Genomic DNA, 15,666 nt, shown 5'->3' with positions numbered 1-15,666 from the left:
ACACTATTACAAACGCACAACACTGGGATGATGTGACAGATGTAGATGATTCGAAAAACGTATATTTATTATATTTTATTTACTTATATATGGTGTACGTAGCATAGTAACTCTGCCCCTCTTTAGAATATTTTATGTGCGTCTAAAACTGCTATAAAAACATGACAGATGATTCAAAAAATAATGATTTTGATGCCAGCACATAGGGATGTATCTTTGTGTGATCAGTTGCTCGTGTCAATTAAATGTTTTTGATCTTGTTGTTGAAACAAGTTCTTCATCTTGCTGGATGTGAAAGAATTTGATTTTAGCTTTAAGCAGCCAATGGATGACTTCCCTGGGTTTCTATGAAGCCAGTTGCTGTAACAACTGCTGTAAACAATTGATTGTTTGTGTTCTGTTGTTAATTTTCTTCTTTTTTTTTGCCATGTTTGGGCTGGGTGCTGACCCTTTTTTGGCATTCATTGTGCAGGTTTGGCCCAAAAAATATTAAAATATTAAATATTACAATTAAGTATTCCTAAAAAAAAACTAATGTTCGGATGATGGCAAGTGTTTCTAATAGATTTATCAAGCCAAACCTTATGTGAAGCTCAGAACAATGACCATTAGAAGTATTCACTTTCACTTTCTTCTTGTTATCGAGATGAAAAACCTGTTTAACACAAGAATGCTGTATTGTTTCTCTCAGAGGCACTGGAATATATTTTCCAGTCCTTGGCTCTTATGCTCACAAGACAGTATGCCCACTCAGGCCCGGGTCATGGTAATCAACAGCACCGGGCAGAGTGACTTTTAGTAGCCTCTGCTGACTGGACTTTGTCCCACAGGAACAGTGGACAGTAATGGCACATGCTGGGACTTCCTCCACTCGGTCACAAACACACATGCTCGCACACTAGAAGTGGCCTTTTTTTAGAATAAAGAGGAAAAACGGATTTAAATAAAGCAGGAGTGAGGAGGGAAGTTGGAGGGAGAGTGGAGACTGTATGTGAGAGAGGAAGAGATAGAGGCAGGGAGGGAGGAAAGAGTCAGAGGAGTCTCACAATGAGGCTCTTTGTGCGGCGAGGACACAGCTCCCTGGCCCACTTTCCTTCCCTTCCCTCTCTCCCTGACTCCCTCTCTTTCTTAACTTTCCCATCTCTCTCTCTCCCTCTCTCTTTCCCATCCCTCCATCTCTCATTCTTTGACAACTCTGCAGAGTCATGCACACATAGCAGTCACCCTCAAGGGTGGGTACAGCTGGGTTTCGGCCAGAGTAACTGATTTGAAAGGCTAGACCTCCTCCTTACCCTCCACTGTCTCTGTGTATATATGGGTTATGTCTTTCTCTGTGCCAACAGATGGATAAAGAGACTTATTAAGCGAGACACAGCAGAGAAAAAAAAGAGCGGATGAAGGAACAAGTGTGTGTCTATGTGCAGAGTTTTCCTCAGTGTGTGTTTGTGTGGCTGTAAGACTGTGTGTACAGGGGGCGGAGGGGTGTGTGGAGCAGGGGAGTGTTGGGGGGTGGATTTGGAGCCTATAAATAGCCCAGTGTGGACTACTGGGCCTAACTCAGCTTTTCTCTCTGGCCACAAGGGATTTTCACTGGCCAGCCTGTGTTGAAGACTCAGCTAGGGACTAAATGGCTGGAAGGGGTTGCTAGGCTGTACTGTGGCCCAAATACACCCCCCCAAAACACACACATACTCCCTCCTCCAACCTCAGTCCAACCCTCTACAAAACAGTCTCCTCGCTGCTCACAGTTCAGGCTGACATGGTCAACTGTTACCAGCACCTGAGAGATGGAAAGAAAAAAGTAAAAGAAAATAACAAAAGAAAGAATTTATGTGATGAGCATCTGTTAATAAGGTTAGAATGTTGTAACATTATTATTATTATTATTATTATGTTACCGGTCGGAAACTGTGGAACTAGGATGTGCAGTATGTCTGATAATGAAGTCCTTCTGCTGGTTAATGATGGGAGGGCTGCAACTAAGGGTTATATTTAGTTGTTCCAATTCCGATAACAGTATCGGAAATGCCGTCAATACTGCTGAAAATGCAGGTATCGGTATTAAGGTTACACACCGGAAATCAATTCTGCTTCACTGCTCTAAAAGCCAAGACAGGAATTTGCACTGGGCTGCCCCTGGCAACTACTGTTGTTAGAGCAGCGAAGAAGTTGATTTCACAGGAGTCAGACGGAGCTAGCAACATGTCAGCTATTTGGCAATATTTTACTCTGGATAACCCCACCAGTAAAACGGCGATATGTTCAATAGGCAAGGCTGTAATTTTGAGGGGTAGCATGAGTGTTGCCAATTTCAACACCAGCAACCTTATAAAGCATTTGAAGACGCATCACATGAAAGAGCACGGAAAAAACTGCTCTCCCCAAATTTTGAGAGAGTGAGGGAACACATTTCATGTAGGCTGAAAGACATGCAGGCGAACGAGTTCTGTAAGTAATTTTTAAGGGAATTATTTATTCCTAGATTTATTTAAGTTGCTGTTACACTACTGTTTTAAACTTTAACAGTTTTTAAAGGAATTGTTATTTATTCCTAGATTTCTTTATTCGTCCTTCTTCGGTCATGACAGATAATAAAAGAATGTTGTATGGCAATCAGTCACTGCAAGGTTTTACCTGAGTCAGGCCATACAACAATGATAGCAATCATACCACATCTATACAGGGTTAGTAGTAGATACAGCTGTTTTTTTAACACGCACTGGTATCAGATCGGGAATCGGTATCTGGAAGGAAAAAAATTGTATCAGAACATCTCTTGTAAAATTAACTATTAATTAAACAGGCAATTATTTTCTCAGTTAAACAATTATTTGTTTAGTCTTTCAAATGTCAAAAGGGGCTACACATTATGGTAAAAAAAAAAAAAAAAAGAATTCAGTTTACAAAGAAAATCATCCCATGTGAGAAATTGGAACCAATGAATGTGAACGATTAATCAATTATTAAAACAGCTGTCAATACATTGTCTGTCAAAAATCCATATATACATGTGCATCTTCTGTTATTTCATGTATTACTATGGTAAAGGTTGGTTGCTTGGAATTAAACAAAAGCAATATTTCCCTTTTAGAGCTTTTTTTTCTAAAAGATACTACTTGGGCACATAACAAATCACACAGTACATAAAGCAGAATTTTAAGATAAACTTACATGAAGAAGTTTATCAGGAGGACTGTTAAGCAGCATAAGAAGGCTATACTGAAATATCAGTGTTCATTCATCCATATGATGGTCAATATCAAGTTTTCTTGATGTCAGTTCTGTTGTCTTAAATGAGGATTTAGGTTGGGTCTTATTTTCTTTGTATTACCATCCAGGTCAAAGCAAAAAACATCAATTACAATACATATTATTTTCAATTAGTGAGTTTGAATTTTGTCCCCAATCAAGTCTCTCTCACACACAAGCACACACACACGCGCGCACACGTGCATGCTCCTGTTGTAGCAGCGCAGTCATTGTTTTGATGTAGCATGTGTCTCAGTGCTAGAGCTAACTGGGTGGTATAATCTGATTATTGAGGCTACACACTGGTCGAGTGGACAACATTGTCCCAGGGAACTGATCTGATTTCTTTTGTCCTTTGCCAACTCGTCTGATGCTGATTTATGAAGAAAAGGGGAAAAAAGGTTTAAGGATCTTCTTGATTCTGTTTCATTGTGACCAGAGGCGTCTGATTAAGAGTGTGTGAGGTCAATGAAAACCTAATGCAGCTTTTCATCACTTAATGGGTTCACTGATATTGTACATCATTTCTGCAATGGAGAGAATCAACTGTAAAAAAACAATGATTGCTGAACCTGCTGTGATCATTATCAGGACATTTTATTCGCATCATTGTTTAATATGAATATAATTTAATCTCTGATACTGATTTTTCTTCACATTTGTTTTTGTTGCTGTACAGATGTTCAGTTGCCGGTGACAGAGCCAGACATCAACAATCGCCTTGAGTCTCTGTGTCTGAGTATGACAGAGCACGCCTTGGGAGGTAAGACGCAGTTTTAATTGATCCTGATTATTCAACCATAATACATCAGATACACTTGATATCTAGAGAATAATTGTGGTTCAAGAACATGTAAATCTTCCCTCCTGTTAGTCTGTGTGTCTCTTTATCACATGAACACTATCCTGCTGTTTATATGCCTCATGCAGTCTTTGATCATATTTGAGATGTGATGTTTAAATGGATCGTAGAATAATGTGGTTATTTATATCCCTCTATGTATGATCATAATATTGTCCAGATTTCTGATATCCAAGACACTTCACTGCAGAGAACAGTCTGTCCTTGTTGTACCAGCTGACTTATCTCAGCTGTTGAGAATGAATCCACCTTGGTATCTGGCTGCCATGGTTTGATTTTAATACTGTTTTGTATATTTCTTCAGGTTGTAGCCCACAACTGAAGACAGGAATGATAAACTAGAGCAGTGTTTTAATGATTTGTTTTCCCCGTCCAGCTTCATGCAGAATATGTGACGTGAATGAACTAACAACAGTATTAAACTGGCACTAGACAAGGCCTTTGCTTTCACTTGTCATTACGAAGTAAATGTTGAGTGAACAATGTAATGGCTATAGAATAATTGCACCATATGTGTCACGATTGGTTCTCTAAAAACCACGCTTTCACTAAGCAATTGTAGCTGCCACCGGGCATGAAATGTCCCAGGAGAATGAAGACTGACTGGTGATGTAGTCAGACTGGCAGCCTGGTACCGGTACCACTAAACAATTAATAAAACAGGGTTTTTCTGTCCAAAGTAAATCTATTTGACACTTTTAGGTTTTCAAAGAAAAAAAAACACACATACAATACATCAGTGCATTGATTCTGTTGTCATCTATCTCTCATAGTCACATGAACTTTTGGGGTTTTTTTGGCGGCAAAAGAGGCATGTTTTGGCTAAAGATGCAATTTGCTGCATTTGACAGTTTTTATCCCTTCTCATTTTTATCAATTTTGTGGTACTCTTGGCATAACCTAAAGACATCCCAGAAACAACTGCTGTCATTGACCTTTATTATTGTATCACTCAAGTTGTTTTTGACAGTACTGCACAGGTAGCTGACAGCCACCAGATATTGATATACCAACAGTCTTGTGTTTTAATATAGCTTGCAAACTGTAGTTTCACAGGCTTATCAGGGCTCCTGTAACAGGGGTAATACGATGACATACTTGCACATAAGAATTAGGGTTGTACAGATACACCAATATAGTATTGGAAATGCCTCTGATACTGCGATGGAAGCGTACATGAGTCTATGCACTGATCTGATACCACATCATTTATTTATTAGAAACAGGACCCTGCTACTTGCCAGCAGCATTCTGTACACCTGTATGCAACTCATCAGATTTGTTTTGTGCATGGCACTCGGTATGTATCTGGAATAAACATCTAAGCAGGACGCACTTTGACTCTATTGCTTCAGTTTTTTCAGCTTCAGTCCTAAAAGCTTCTGAACAGGGCTGCAGTTGGATCAACTCAATCAGAAATTCTGTTATATTAAAAGCCAAAGGTTCCACCGTGTCCAAAAGTCATATCAGTCAATCAGTTATTGAGTAATATTCAGGCTCAGCCACCTTAGTTGATCTCAACACTGATCTTAAGGCTGACTGGCCCGCTGCAACACTCAGTCAATCATCCTTTTGTATGAAAAGCTTAAAGTCTGGAGGCTTTGGCCCATCAATAACTCCAGACTTGTTGGAGCCCAACAAGGCTTTTTCACATGTGTTATATTTGGTTGGTCCAGTCAGGCCAAGCAGGTCCAAAACTCGCCAAGTTTGAAATCTGACAGCGATTCTGTCAACAGCCGAGGCAAGTTCAGCTCAAGAGGGAAATAAAATGAGAGGAGCCAGAAAAGAAAAGATGGTTTAGCAAACACTCTCACTCACAAATATATTTGACACTTTCAGATATGACCTGCTATACAGCTTTATTTGTAGCATTACATCATGAAATCTCATACAAAGTTCTTCATCCACATTATCTTGTAACTGCAAGTTGATGAGTGACTGTTGGAATAGCTGTTTGTCGTGTTCACATTTTACTGTAGAGGAAGAAATCGGGAAATATTTTTGAATGACAGAAAAGGTAGCATGATATTTCTAATCACCTTGTTAGTGAGGCTGCATCATAGTCCTGCTGCTTCATGTGGACATGTTTATGTTGACAGGGGGCAGTCATAGACCTAAAGTCAAGACATTCTAAACCACTAAATTTGTAACTTTTGATCATTTTAATACACTGGTCTCAGGTTTAGTGTGGACTAGGTTTTGGGAAGTGATGATTAATTGTTGAGGAACCTCAGACAGCTGACCGTTATATATGTTTGAGAAAATTGACATTTTGCTGTTTTGGCAAACTTGATAAATTTGAACATTGAACACAGATATAAATCTGTCAGCATTATACTGCAGTGGTTTGAGTCAAGATGGTGACCTAAGCAGAATGTTCCCATGTACAGTGAATTTTAGTCTGGGTCAAAGTCGGTGCCAACTCCCCCCATCCTGAGGTGAAGACAGTGGGCCTCAGTGCTCAGCACAGAACGCCAGACAAGTGCTGCTTTGTGTGTGTGTGTGTGTGTGTGTGTGTGTGTGTGTGTGTGTGTGTGTGTGTGTGTGTGTGTGTGTGTGTGTGTGTGTGTGTGTGTGTGTGTGTGTGTGTGTGTGTGTGTGTGTGTGTGTGTGTGTGTGTGTGGCAGCACGAAGGATTTCTCTTGTGCATAAATATCTGATCTGAAAACGATAAGTGGTCAGACATTTAGACATAATACCAGTTCTGCACAAGTTTCAATGTCTCTGTCTGTAGAATATCATTGCATTGCATCATTGACATGATGAAATAATGTACACGACAGGTCAAACTGCACAAAATGAAAAGGCATATCTCTTTTTGGAGGACGACTGCGGGTGTGACATAAAAATTAAAATAAGATCAAAAACAATTCAATAACAAACTTAAAACAAACATGTACTTATAGCTTTAGCTGCTCTGCTTACACCTGACTCGTGTGTTATTCAGTATATTATGTACTTTGCTGTACTACTCAACAACAGCCCATAACGACATTAACCTGCCCTTTCAATATCATGATGGAGTCTTTCTGTTTGTGGAATCAAAATGTCCACCAGTGCGTAGCTTGATAACATTTTCCTCTGCAGCCACACCAGAGGCAACAGCTGTCAGACTGTTGTTTTTCTCTGAAAGGCTCTATCAGTATTTTGACAGATGTGTTGTTCTCTCACCATGACAGTGTGGGCCCTGGCCCCTCACTGTTCATCAAGTCAGAAAAGCTTTGGGCCTTCTTTACTAACAGATGAGGGCATTCACATTAAATCTTATGCATACAAGGCTTACAGTCAATACTCTATAGCCCAAAGAGGCTTACAAACAACTTACATTCAATAATGTACGAAGGAAAATGAACGTTTACAGTTTTGTCTTCATGGGGATCCTGAATTGACAGTGACAGCACTAACACTCTCTATATGTTCACTGAGTTAAACCTTGATGCCTTTTCTTCTCTCTGCTTATTCTTTTTAGACGGTGCTGACCGCACATCAACAATATGAAACGAGGACCTGTGAGAGCAGTAGGACAGCGCAGGTTCAACGAGGCTCTCTCACGATAAGTCATCTCGAGGTCACCAGCCCTCCTGTCCCCTCTCCCTGTAGCCAATGGTAGAGCTCAACCAAAGGATCGGGCAGGATCCAAGAAACACAAGAGAGCCGCTCATCAAACGGCAAACACAAGCTATCACATTGGCACCGTCCATTGGGTCGGAAAAACACACTTCCTGCTCTGCCAGCATGCTCACAGTCACCTGCATCTGGGTGAGGAGAGAGAAAAGCCTTGAACACGGCCTGGACAGTGTGTGAACAGCGCCCCCCTCTGGGGAGGCCAGAAGCAGTGCTGCAGTCCAGTCAGCCCCAGCAGAAGGGAGACGCTGGCCTGTGGATCAGGGCCCAGTGAGACTGAGGCCCTTTCCCTCTCCGACACCCTATGGTCCCCGCACATCGACCACAGCTCGTGGCATCTTTCAAATCCATAACAGTACCTCAGACCCAAAAACAAGACGAGACAAGCAGAGCTAGAAAGACGCAGAAGGAAGTTTGGGATTTCCTTGACTGTTTTCAGTGAGGACGCTTGTAGAGCTCGGGAAGGCCTCTTCCTCAGTATTGGGTGGCAAAAAAATCATTTATTTGTATTGTATGTATTTATTGTTTACATAATGATGCTACTTTCAAAGGGTACAGAAACATGTATGAATTTCAGGTATGAATTGTGTATTATTCTGTAAAGCCTTGGCTGTCTACCAGCTTTACGTCCCATGAGTAGCCATCACGCTAGTTTACAACCAACGTGCTTATTCTTTATTTTAGCAGCCGACGACAAAGACATGTTGGCTTGAACTTTTACCAAGAGGGAACGTGAGAGAAGGAGGTAGAGCAGACGTGTGAAGAGGGGTAAGAGGAAAGAAGGTGACGTGGAGAAAGACACAGGAAGTAGTAGAAGAAAGGATCGAGCTGAAGTGATACTGGAGAGGGAAGCGGATGTTTGGAAGAGGAAGACATCAGAGGCAGGACCTCTGATCGGCTGATGATGACAGAGGAAGGTGATGTCATGTCTAATCATATTGTGAGTCTGTGAGTGAGTGTAGGAGGAAGTGAATCTGGCACCGGTCAGTTACATATTTAAATCCATAGCATGTAGTCTATGAACTCTTTGAATTTAGAGCCGTTGTAGGCGCAACGCATTGAAAATGTAGGTTTTTATACACGTAATGGGAGATTAATACAGCTGTCTGCATGTTCAGATACTGAGTTTAGTTGTTTTTCTAAAGCAGGGTGATATGCTTAAGCTGCATGTTACAACTAAATATCTTTCTTGGAGGAAAGGAAGATTGTGAAACGTGTGAAACGCGGAGTGGCAGAAACAAAAACAGGAGGTCGATTTGGTTTCCACTCGGACCGTGTTGCTCAGAGGTTTGCAACACTGGAGAAATCACACACTGTCAATCCATGAAGGGTAGTTTTCCCAGAGATTGTCTCATTAGTGCTTACCTCCACCTGCTGGCCAAACACAGTCATGGCAGGACAGACACTGAAGCCCATGGACACACAGGCAATCTGCAGATCATTGAAAAATCATTCATGAGCAACATTTGGGGAGATATCAGTGCTGCAGCCTGTGTAACATGCGTCTATGTCTGTTAGTCTGTCAGTGCAGGCCTACATGGAATTTATTTTCTTTTTTTTAAGTCTCATGGTTTTTCTGTGTCTTAATATTTAATCCTCAGTTTATTGTGTCTGATACAGACTTTATAAGAATAGGTTTATATAGATATAAGCTGGATAGGAAACCCCCCTCTGTGCTGCTTTCAACTGAGCACGTGTGCTGAGAGTACTGACCCCAAATGGTCATCAGTGAGGGTTATTGATTATTATTGTTTAGTTTCTTCATTAGTTTGTTGCAATTTTATAGTACCTTTTGTATCCTGCACTTGATATGATAATGTGATACACTAAAATCCAAATGTTCAAGGCTCAAAGAAACTGTTTGGAGCTTTGGAGTCGGATCAAATGGAGCAGATAGAAGAGATGAGATCCACACTCGCTTGTTTGTCTGGTGGTGGATGTTGGAGGTGAAAATACTCACAGTTAAAGGATCATACCAGTGTTTGTGCATGTTTTAGCCCATTTACTTCCATTTGAATACACTTTACACTTTTTTTTTAAAATGTTTTTCTTTCAAGCAAACACAAGTTTTCACTCATTTTATTATGGTATTGAAATAATTAAATAGTTTAAAATTAACTTCCATTCACAGTAAATAAATGGTATGTCTGCATTTACTTTTACAAGTTGCAGTGCAGGTTTTCTAAAAGATCTGTACACACAAACAAACCAAACAACAAAAGTGTTGACGAATATAAATGCAGCCATGATGTTTGCTGTGATAAATGCAGTTTTATACCCTAACAGGATAACTACGAGTTTGGGCAAACGTAATGTAGCAATTTAAACACTACAGTACACTTTAAGATAGCAAGCACTGACATACTCAATGTGTTAACTGCTTTAAAGGGAGTAAAACATGCAGAAATTCTGTTATGGTGTCTTATTCTGCCTCTGACAGTCTGGATCAGTGCGTGCTCAGACAAACAGTCCACACACACACACATACACACACACACCAGATTTTTGTCTCAGTATTTCGAGTGTGTGTGTGTGTTTTCTGCTCTTATACTTTGAGTCTATAAGAGCCAATCAGATGTGATCAGTACGTCTTTGAACGAAGATGAAGACTCCACCAAAGCATGAATGTGACATGAACCCATTTTAATCCTGAATGGAGAAACTGATGTTACACCTTTGACGTGTTTTGTTTTTTTCTGATGCTCCTCACAGAGAATCAGACTGTTTCAGTGTCACTGCCATATGAATCAGTACTTAAAGTAGAAACAATTATTTATTCTTTTTTTTTTTTTTTTTTTTTCTTTTTTTTCAGAATTTTTGCAGAGGTGATACTTTTACTCATTTAGGTGTATTATTATTTAAAGTACCATATGTATTAACATGTTATGGCTGGTGACCATACGTACATCTCAAATATTAACATAGTTATTGTTGACTTTGACTATTTTCTTCTTTTTGTTGCTGTTGTTGAACTATAATCTTGTTTGTATCTATCAGTGTCATGTTGAGATTTTTCATGTGAAGCTTCGCTGTCGTAGCGCAGCCAAGAGCCGGAGCCGGTCCATCACAGATACATCCATTCATGTTCGGTTACAGAATTCATGTCTGACGGGCTGTCGGCAAACAAAACAGTGGTGTATTTTTGTAGTTCTTTGGCAGGCCGGGAAGTAGATTGGTCCATTCTGAGTCTGATCTTGGTGCTGTTGGCATATTAGCGCCTGAGTGGGAGAGGTTTATACTGTAGGTTTGTATGTTACTTTAAAAGATAAGGCTGGTGTTAATCTTTATTGTTAGGGATCGACCAATGTGTTTTTTTCAGGGCTGATACAGATGAAACTTATATACATTTGCAACAAAAAATCTAAATCTTAGTGTCAGCATTTAGAATAAAAAGTGATGGAAAGTAACTAAATACAATTTTGAGGTACTGTACTTGAATATATCTATTTTCTGCTACCCTATACTTTCACTCCACTACATTTATTTGATAACTTTAGTTACTAGTTACTTTGCAGATTCAGATAGTGTTGTGGGCCAGAAAGAGAAAGCATGCTGCCTCACAGCCAGAGTAGAGCATTTTGAAATTAATTGATTTTATCAGCAATTAGACACAAAAAAACATTGACACCAATTATCAGAAAAAATTTGGTTATTGGCCCCGATAATCAGCCAGGTCACTAATCGGTCTCTCCCTTATCACAATGTTTATTGACAATAACTTTCAGGTAGAAAACTTCTTTGTCATGTATATGCTGACATATGGTTTTATCGTGATGTTGTTTCAAAGTGTAGACATCTCATTCATCGACAACACATGCTTTAATATCACACTAATAACAACACTTTCACTTGTGTTGTGTTTGTGCAGTCAGTCTGACTGGTAGTGAGATGTCACTCTTGGGTAGATTTGGTTTATTTTGGTTTATTCCTGTAGATACATTCATTGTTGGTTTTGGTGTTTTCATTGGATTTGTGCAACGGATAGTAGAGACTATCAGCAGCCTTATCCTTTAAACATGTTTTACATCACTTGTTAAAATGACCTGCAGTCAGTATGTAGTAATGTATTCAAAGGGATTAATGGAACTGTTGTATTTGTTGCAGTATTTCTTTTACTATCATACCACGTTGCATTGTTTGAGTTATAAAGGTGTTGATACAAAGATCAGGAGATTTGTTTCAGTTTTGCATTCAAGCACGAGTTCTCGTCTGTGCCACATTTTATAGAACAGAGTTTAAATAACCTGAGTTTATGTGATTTTTCAAGGTGATAGAACAGTAAAGTTACATGTTTGGTATTGAGAGTTCAGAACAACAGCACATGCCTCCAGTTTCTACTCAACCTTGGTTTCCTGCAGCATCTCTTGGTCAAAGACACATGAACTCAGAACAGACCTTTGACGGGACATTGGAGGGTTATAGCTCTGAGGTCTGGATCATTACACATCTCTTCAAACCAAATGCTTTATTTTTATGTTTTCTAAATGCATATCAGCTCTGTGGGTGTCCAGGAGTGCTTCTAACGCTGTGCAAACTGCAGTATTAACAGTTAGATAACGCCTTGATATTCCAAAAACATTTAATGTACTTTAAGTCGAGACATATATGCTGTTTTGTATCTTTTATTTTTGTCATAGATTCTGCAGTTTAGTCAGATGATGTCATTATGGGATGCCAAGACTTTTTTTTCTTTTCTTCTTTTTTTTTTTTTTTTTTTTTTTTTTTGTTGTAAATGCAGCAGCATCCATTCTGTAACAAAGTGTTACCGCTTGACTGTGCTCCTTAAGTCATTTAGTTTTATTTTATCAAAGAGCCGATGTCCTGTATTGACTGCAGGCTTACGTATATATTTGACAAAAGAATATTGTATGTTTAATAATAAAAAAACACAAAAAAGACAAAAAATTGAAGAAAATGCAGAAAAAAGAAAAGGAGAACATTGAAAAACAGTGTAATTTATATTTTAAAACTGCATGCACAAGGCTGGGAAAGTCATATTTAGAATAACAAATGGCAGTGCCTTTTTTGTACTCGAGACATTCACCCCAAATGTAAATGGTTTTATATAGACTTTAAAAACTGTAACGTTACAGGATGAAACTAGTGACAGCTGTGTCGGGTCATGTTCACTCTGCAGCTACAAGTGTCCTAATTCAGATTGTGTCCTCTTGTTCCTCGATGATCCATGGATTTGTTTAGACACAGTAGAAGGAAATAAATGATTTAATTTGTAATGCGCTTTTCAAACTTTCCAAATCATAAATCTGATCCAACCCTGACCCGTTGTCATGTGACCAAATTATTGATGCAGGTTCAATGTCACAGAACTGATCATTGTGTTATAAACTGCACCAAAAGGAAAACAGTAAGAAGATGTCTGTCCATCATGAGCAGGTGATCTCCTCAAAGAGCTTTTTTCATCTGACCAAGTCAGACAATATCACATTTGAGTGGCTGTAACGGTCAAACACTCGCCATTTCAGCCTGAAAAGTTATTTAAATGATTGTTATCAAAGAACAACAAGCTCACAAATACTCTCCTCAATTTGAGCTGTCAACATACTCCGCAGCAGTGAGATGCATCGATTCTCAAAACTCTGTGAAGATCAGTGATCTAATAAGAGTTTGTTGTAAACAAAAAAGAGAAAAGTGCTAACATGCTACTGTAGCTCAATATTGACAGCCACATTGAGGGGACATGAGAAACTGTCTAAGTCACTGTTGTGATGACATTCACTGATTGAGTATTGGTATTGGATCAGTTCTCTGTAACAGCTGATTCTCCAGATTTATGATCTGAATGTGGAAAGATAATTATCTCCCATATTTCCCAAATGCAATTAAATGATCCAATAAAGCACATTTCGTCCACATTTACAGTCTCACAGCCAAGTAAATTTGTACGTACTTTGGATGTTAAACCTTCTCTGATGAAAGCAGCTTCCAGTCTGATTGGTGCTGCTGTCAGAAACTAAATGTGAACGTTCAAACGCAAACTTGAATCTGAATTGAACTCTGGGGCGTGCGGTGTGAACGTGTCCCGCGGCGGTGAACTCGGTCTGTTGTGTCTGTACTCTGTAGGTACTTCTTAATGCTGATATGAAGTTATGAATTATTCTGGTCTGTACAGAAAACAAGTGTGAATGACTGTGTGAAAGTGAGGGTGTGTGTGTGTGTGTTTGTGTGAATACGTTCAAGTGTTTTTCAATGTGTCTTGCTGTAATTTTGTTGCGACGTACCAGAATGCTGTGACTTGGCATGCCCCTGTTATACATAAAAAAAAAGTTGTAACTCCTTCAGTGCATCTGTGTGTATGTGTGTGTGAATCAGTCAGGCTTTGAAAAAAGGCCCTGACAGGTTTATTGTTCTTTTACACTCACCAAATTGCGGTGGCCCTGAGGGTCAAAACACAACTTTTCAGAAAACACAAAATTTCACAAAAGACATTTTTTACAAAACACAACATTTCACATTTCACATTTCACGAAACACATTTCGCATCAGGCAACATTTTACAAAAAACTACTTTTCATGACACACATTTCACAAGATTTTATAAAACATTTCACAAAATTCAACATTATTTCACAAACGCAACAAATTTTAAAACACAACATGTTAGATAACTTTATTTCACAAAATGCACGCAACAACTTTTCGGAATATGTGTCACGATTTCAGAAAACAACATTTCAGATTAAGGAAAAGATGAGACAACGCTTCTTGTTCGAGACTGAGGCTGACAGCAGTACACAATAAAAACATGAAATGTTCTGTCCAGTCACAAAGTGTTACCCCACCTTCTCCATGATCTGAAATGTGTTTGTGTAATGGTCTGGAGTACTCAGCTGTGGAGTACTGCACTTATGTACTAATTTGAGTTACTTTCCCTTTAATGCCACTTCCTGCTCCTGTAGACTCTTAACTTTATATCTACTCTGTGTTGAGGATCAACATACACTATTATATTGCATCATATTACATATGACCAGTGGAGGGCACCAAAGTGGCTTTAATGATGAAAACGATTTTTTTTTTTTTTAAACTGATCAAAATCTGATAAGAAACTAAATAATTTGAAGGAGTTATATTATGTACCATCTGTGTTCCAGTGTTGATGGTGGAGCAGCTTTTCTCTTCATTTCAGTGACAGATTTTAACTTCTAAAGCTGCAGGTTGTAACTTTTCACAGGTTCAAACTGCAGTTAAAGTGACACAGCATGTGATGTTTGTGAAGTTATTTCACTTCACTTCACTGAACGTCGTCAACTGATCCGGTAACATGAGTCCAAATGTTTCACTTTAGTCAGAACAGCGTAGAGAAACACTGCAGACGCGATCTGTTGCTTTAGTCCGGAGAGCTGACCATACAAATCCAGACCCTCGTCTCTGTGAGGTTCACGGCAAATGAAATGCATGAATGTGATGTTATAAAACTCTAAAGCTGCTGAGTCATGTCTCTGTCAGACATCCAGGTTTTGATCAGCTCCATGTCTCTGCTGTTCGCTCTGGGCTCAGGGCCAGATTAACCCTCTAATTGGCCCCGGGGCTGAATCGAGCAGTGGGCCCCCGACTTCAGCTTCGGTTCATGATGTTCCACTTTTTCCAGAAAGCCCTTCAGAGAGCTCGTGAGCTTATTGAACACAGCTGTGGAGGTTTGAGCATCAAGCATCCACCTTCAGTCGTTGACAGTGTTGACAGTGTTGACAGAAACCTCCCTGCCTCTGTAGTAAAACATGCAGGAATGACAATGAGGTTCCAGCTCAGTATGTAAGTGAAGACAATCTGAAGGTCTGGAGAGAACACTGTGGGTCTCCTGTCCATGCTGCATGTATACAAGAGATCTGATTTATCACACTGTGTGTGTAATTCAGAAAATAAGCAACTGTCAAACTTCAACAGGGAGAATTTTAGAAACATTTCTTTAGCTT

The 15,666-nt window shown here is 39.4% G+C and overlaps 1 protein-coding gene across 4 annotated transcripts in view; it reads left to right on the top strand.

The window, feature by feature from the left end:
• samd4a (sterile alpha motif domain containing 4A) overlaps nt 1–14,030 on the top strand; it is a 53,964-nt gene extending 39,934 nt beyond the window's left edge. For all 4 annotated transcript variants that reach the window (XM_084353116.1, XM_084353114.1, XM_084353113.1 and 1 more), the window contains 2 exons: nt 3,929–4,012; nt 7,581–14,030. In XM_084353116.1, coding sequence (XP_084209242.1) covers nt 3,929–4,012; nt 7,581–7,609 — 113 coding nt within the window. In that variant the 3' untranslated portion in view covers nt 7,610–14,030. The remainder of the gene's footprint in view (nt 1–3,928; nt 4,013–7,580) is intronic.
• Nucleotides 14,031–15,666: the final 1,636 nt, after the last annotated feature.

Source organism: Pagrus pagrus (assembly GCF_965226575.1).
Source record: "Pagrus pagrus genome assembly, chromosome: 1".
NCBI lineage: Eukaryota > Metazoa > Chordata > Actinopteri > Spariformes > Sparidae > Pagrus > Pagrus pagrus.
This window is presented reverse-complemented; position numbering and strand designations above follow the sequence as displayed.